The following is a 4,728-nucleotide window of genomic DNA, read 5'->3' as shown; positions in this document are numbered from 1 at the left end:
GACTACTTTGTATCCTCGCAACAGCAGTGACGCCACTGTCCCTCCGCGCAAGAAGCTAGCTAAAGTCGCTAGAAAGGTACGTTCCTAGTGCAGGTACTCTTTAACTGCATTGTCTGACGCTGTCACGACGGTCATGCGTCCGTTCGCGTCATGCGCCATTTTTTTACGTGCCAACAGGTTCTGGGGGCGGTCATGTGTTGCCTAGAACAACACGGGTGATGTTAACGACAGCTACGGGATGACAGAAAACACTTCATGCATTTCCGCCAGGCACGTTCACAAAAGCTGGTGACAACTAGCAACATTGATTCTACGAGAGCATATTGTACAGAGGGTATACAGGGTGATACAAGGAGACGCCAGGCTCTTTAAATCGACCGGAAAATTCGGTTTCTTAACCTATCGCGCTACGACTTTGTGCAGCGTTGCCCACAGATGGTGCTTTTTTTTTTTTTTTTTTTGTAAAATTTGCAAAGAGCGAATTTACCTGAGGAAAAAGTAAAGAAAGAAAAAGGCTTAGCTCCTATGGAAACGCAGCGACGCCACCGGTCTTCAAACTACACGGCGCCGTTTCGCACGGGACACAAAGGATGGCGCAACGAACACCGCCAACGAACGAGCATACGGCGCCGAGATCCAGCGTCTTTAGCAGACAATCTTTTCGGCTGAAAAGCGGCGCGCGTTCAGCAGGCGGCGACAGTCGCCGAAACAAAAACAGGCACGGTAACAACAAGGAACTGTAGTTCAGGGTGTAAGATAGACAGGTGGGGAAACGAGAGCTAAATGAGCGACCGGATTGTGTCCTCCTCGGTTTTCTCTTTTTCTGTGGCGCCATCTATGTGGAGCACCGCGAACTCTCACTCCGGGTGGGCGAACGGTGGCGACCGGCTAAACTGACGGAGAAGGTTTCTCGTGGATTTTCAATGAAGGACTGTCGTGCTCTCGGTTTATTTTGCGCACTCTCCCATTAAGTTCCATGCAAATTCGATTCCAATTTTTTTCTTCTCGCCGCAGCGCCATCTGTCGCAAATCGGGGGTACCCGCAAGCAGACGAGTACACAATCCGGTCACGGCGCTGCGGTAGGTTTCTATGGGCCGTTTCCCCACCTGTCTACCTTACAACCTGCTGTAGTTCCTTGTCTGCTAAATACTCCGGCTCTCGGTGTCGTCTGCTCGTTCGTTGGCCGGAGTTGGCTTCGCGACCGCTTGCGCCACCTCTTGTCTCCCGTGCGAAATGGCGCCGTGTTGTTTGCAGACCGGTGGCGTCGCTGCGTTTCCATAGGAGCTAAGCTTTTTTCTTTCTTTACTTTTTCCTCAGGTAAGTTCGCTCTTGCAAATTTTACAACAAAAAAAAAGCACCATCTGTTGGCAACGCTGCACAAAGTCGTAACACGGTAGGTTAACCCTTTGTTGGACACTGGGACATATGCGTCCCACTTATCATTCCAACCTAAAGTGGGCCTCAACCATGCTGTGGGACAACGTTTTCCCACTTCTTCGTGTGGCTCCCTCTATGAGGAGTCAGAGAAACTTTTGAGTACAATTTCATCTCTATACCAAGAGGGGGCAGCACAGAAAACTATGGTTAATTTTTGTTGTCTCGTTGCGTTGCTCGGTCGTTTGTTATGCCTTTTTCCGGAAGTTCACAGAACGAAAAAAAATGCCTGGTAAGTGAAAGTTTTGTTTCTTGCACTGCGGAAGAGTTATAAGAAACGCAGGGACAAGTGTATTGTCCCGTTCACTCTAGCAGAGCAACGCAATGCTTGTTTTTGCGAGGGACAGTGAAATTTCTGGTTGTGGCGTTAGGCTTAGTCACCGTAGCGCCTACTTTTGCGCGAGGCCTATTCGAACGCGGCTACATTTCGTTCATTTTGTGTGTTTTTAGGAAAACGAAAACGACTAAGCCCGGAAGAGGCACTGGAGGTGTTTTTTAGTTTGCCAGACGATCCAAATGACAGCGCCGATGAGAACGGTGACGGCTCTGAGGATGAACTTTTGGATCTAGACCCCGACGAGTGTAGAGAGGACGAGGATGAGGACGAAGTGCCATTGGCTGCTCCCTGCACAAGCAAGCGCAAGCGAAAGCCACGCAAGTCCTACACGGGAAAGAGGAAAAAGCAAAAAAGAAGCGAGAGGACTGAGCCAGACCCTGAAGACGACGATACAGCAGGCGATCAGTGGAATACGTCACCTATCGTTCCTCCCGCTACCAGCAATTTGGGACCTACTTGCTCGCAGCGGCTCAGTGAGCAAAGCACAGCGCTGGATGCCTTTACACTGTACTTTGATGATAAGGTTATGCATCACATTGTGGAGCAGACCAATCTCTATGCGGAGCAAACGAATCGAAGAGGGTGGACGCCTCTGACACTCGACGAGCTTCGAGCGTACATTGGACTACTCATGCTTATGAGTGTCAATCCTATGCACCAGTTGCACATGTATTGGAGCTCAGATAGCCTCTTTCGCACAGAAGAGATCACGAGGGTGATGACGTACAAACGTTTTCAGATGATAACGAACTGCCTTCACCTGAATGATAACGCCAAGATGCCAGAGCATGGAACGAACGATTTTGATCGTGCCTACAAAGTGCGCCCTCTCATCAAGATGATGAATGAAAAGTTCCACTCAGAGTACAGCCCGTCCAGTCATCTTGCTGTGGATGAAAGTATGATCTTATTCAAAGGACGGTCAAGCATGAAGCAATACATGCCCATGAAACCAAAAATAAAAAGAGGGTTCAAGGTGTGGTCATTGGCAGACTCCCAGACAGGATGCCTTCTCAAGTTCCAACTGTACGAGGGCAAGAATGCCGAGAAGCCACTTGACAGAACTTTGGGGGAACATGTCGTTCTATCACTTGCCGACGGAGCCGTTTCAGTCGGCTCACAGTTGTTTTTTGACAACTTTTTTACGTCAACAAAACTGCTTCAGGAACTCCGCAACAGGGACATTCTAGCCTGTGGAACATTCCGCACAAACAAGAAGGACCTTCCGCCTGAGGTCAAGGTCGACAACAAACTTGAAAGGGGCTCCTATCTTTGGCGAAGAAAAGGGGACGTTGTCGCATACCAATGGAGGGACTCAAAAAACGTGCACATCATGTCAAACTACCATGATCCTGAGAGCACACTCGAAGTCCAGCGAACACTGCCAAATGGCAAAAAGAAGGCAGTGGAGTGCCCCGCAGTGGTAAAAGATTATAACAACTGGATGGGCGGAGTCGATAAATTCGACCAGAAACGCAACGCATATGCCGCAGACCGTCGCTCGAAACGCTGGTGGACTAGGATTTTCTACTTCATTCTGGATGCTGCAGTCGTCAACGCTTTCATTCAGATCAGCTGTTTGGAACCAGTCGTGTACCTGCACTTCCGCCTGAAGCTTGGACGCCAGCTGATCGCGCAGAACAGCTTCCGGAAACGAAGGACGAGCCTAGTCACCCACCACAACAAACGGGGCAAGAAGAATGGCCATGGGATGATCGGTGTGCCTGAGGAGCTTCGGTTCGCTGGTAATGCACATCACCCCATCTTGACAGAAACGCGTCGGAGGTGCCGCTGGTGCTCAACAAAAGCCAAAGAGGCTCGCACTAAGTATATGTGCAGTGTGTGCAAGGTTCCCCTCTGCGCAGTGTGTTTTGGACCTTTCCATAGCCAGTGATGGAGTACCTGAAGTGAGCTGTGGGACGCCCCTGTCCCACTTTGTCAAAGTGACCTAAGCGGCTCATGGGACAATTAGGTCCCACTTTTTTCTCAGCTGTGAAATGTCTGACTGCTTCTATGTTTCTTTTTTTGCAAATAAAATGTCTCCAGAAGGACACTGGAAACATAAAAAATCATGTGCAATGTTGTATCTTCTCGCGTCCAACAAAGGGTTTTAAGAAACCGAATTTTCCGGTCGATTTAAAGGGGTACGGAAACCAAATTCTGGAGCTCATTTCTTTGTTTCAACACGACGCAGGTAGCAGCACAACCACAGAAACATAAATATTGCGCTAGAAAACGCAAGAAAACCTATTTTAAAGTGAATTAAACGATAATCAAAAACCACCTGGTAGTTGGTTATGAAGCTTCAATGGAATGTCGTGACGACAACATGCCTCTGAAAGCAGCGCCGCAGCGGTATGTCCGCTCACTGGTATAGATTGCCTAGGCCTGAAAGCAATACCGAGGCGTCTTGGTGGAAAGAGCCAAAACGAAGTGAGCCACCTTGGTTTCAGCCCTCGCGCGACGTGCAAACGCGTGCTTCGGTTGTTCTCAGGTTTGGTGCGCGTGCTGGCCCCGCGATATCTACAGCCCTTGGGTACTTCGACAAAGCGAGATTGTAACGCGTTGATGCCTCCAAGTGGCAAAACTCGTCACTACGGTACGCTTGGTCGTCCGAGGCATGATGACGTCAAGACGTCTGCTGGATCTCCCGAGATGCATCGCGCTCCTCCATGGCTGCTTTTGAAGCGCTCGCCGAAATCGCGGCATTTAGAGCATAAAATATAGCCATCTGCTCAAAATACGACCTTGCGATTATTCATTACAGGCTTAGCTGATCCTATTGAACTCATTTCTTGATGTTTTCTCTATATTTCAAGTTTCGATTCCGTATCCCTTTAAAGAGCCTGGCGTCTCCTTGTATCCCCCTGTATATATATATATATATATTGTGGGGACCCTCTCCCTGGCTCCTCCGCGCTCCGTGACCTCGCCGGTCCCTGTCGCCGTGCTGCCG

The 4,728-nt window shown here is 49.4% G+C and overlaps 1 protein-coding gene across 1 annotated transcript; it reads left to right on the top strand.

Moving 5' to 3' along the window:
• Positions 1–1,607: 1,607 nt before the first annotated feature.
• Positions 1,608–3,835, top strand: LOC120846512 (piggyBac transposable element-derived protein 4-like). The gene is made up of 2 exons (XM_040503815.1): positions 1,608–1,667; positions 1,886–3,835. The coding sequence occupies exons 1-2, from the start codon at positions 1,661–1,663 to the stop codon at positions 3,664–3,666; spliced, it is 1,788 nt and encodes a 595-aa protein (XP_040359749.1). The 5' UTR covers positions 1,608–1,660; the 3' UTR covers positions 3,667–3,835.
• The last annotated feature ends 893 nt before the right edge of the window (positions 3,836–4,728 follow it).

The sequence above is a fragment of the Ixodes scapularis genome, unplaced genomic scaffold (assembly GCF_016920785.2).
Source record: "Ixodes scapularis isolate PalLabHiFi unplaced genomic scaffold, ASM1692078v2 PGA_scaffold0__279_contigs__length_252992795, whole genome shotgun sequence".
NCBI classification, from domain to species: domain Eukaryota; kingdom Metazoa; phylum Arthropoda; class Arachnida; order Ixodida; family Ixodidae; genus Ixodes; species Ixodes scapularis.
This window is presented reverse-complemented; position numbering and strand designations above follow the sequence as displayed.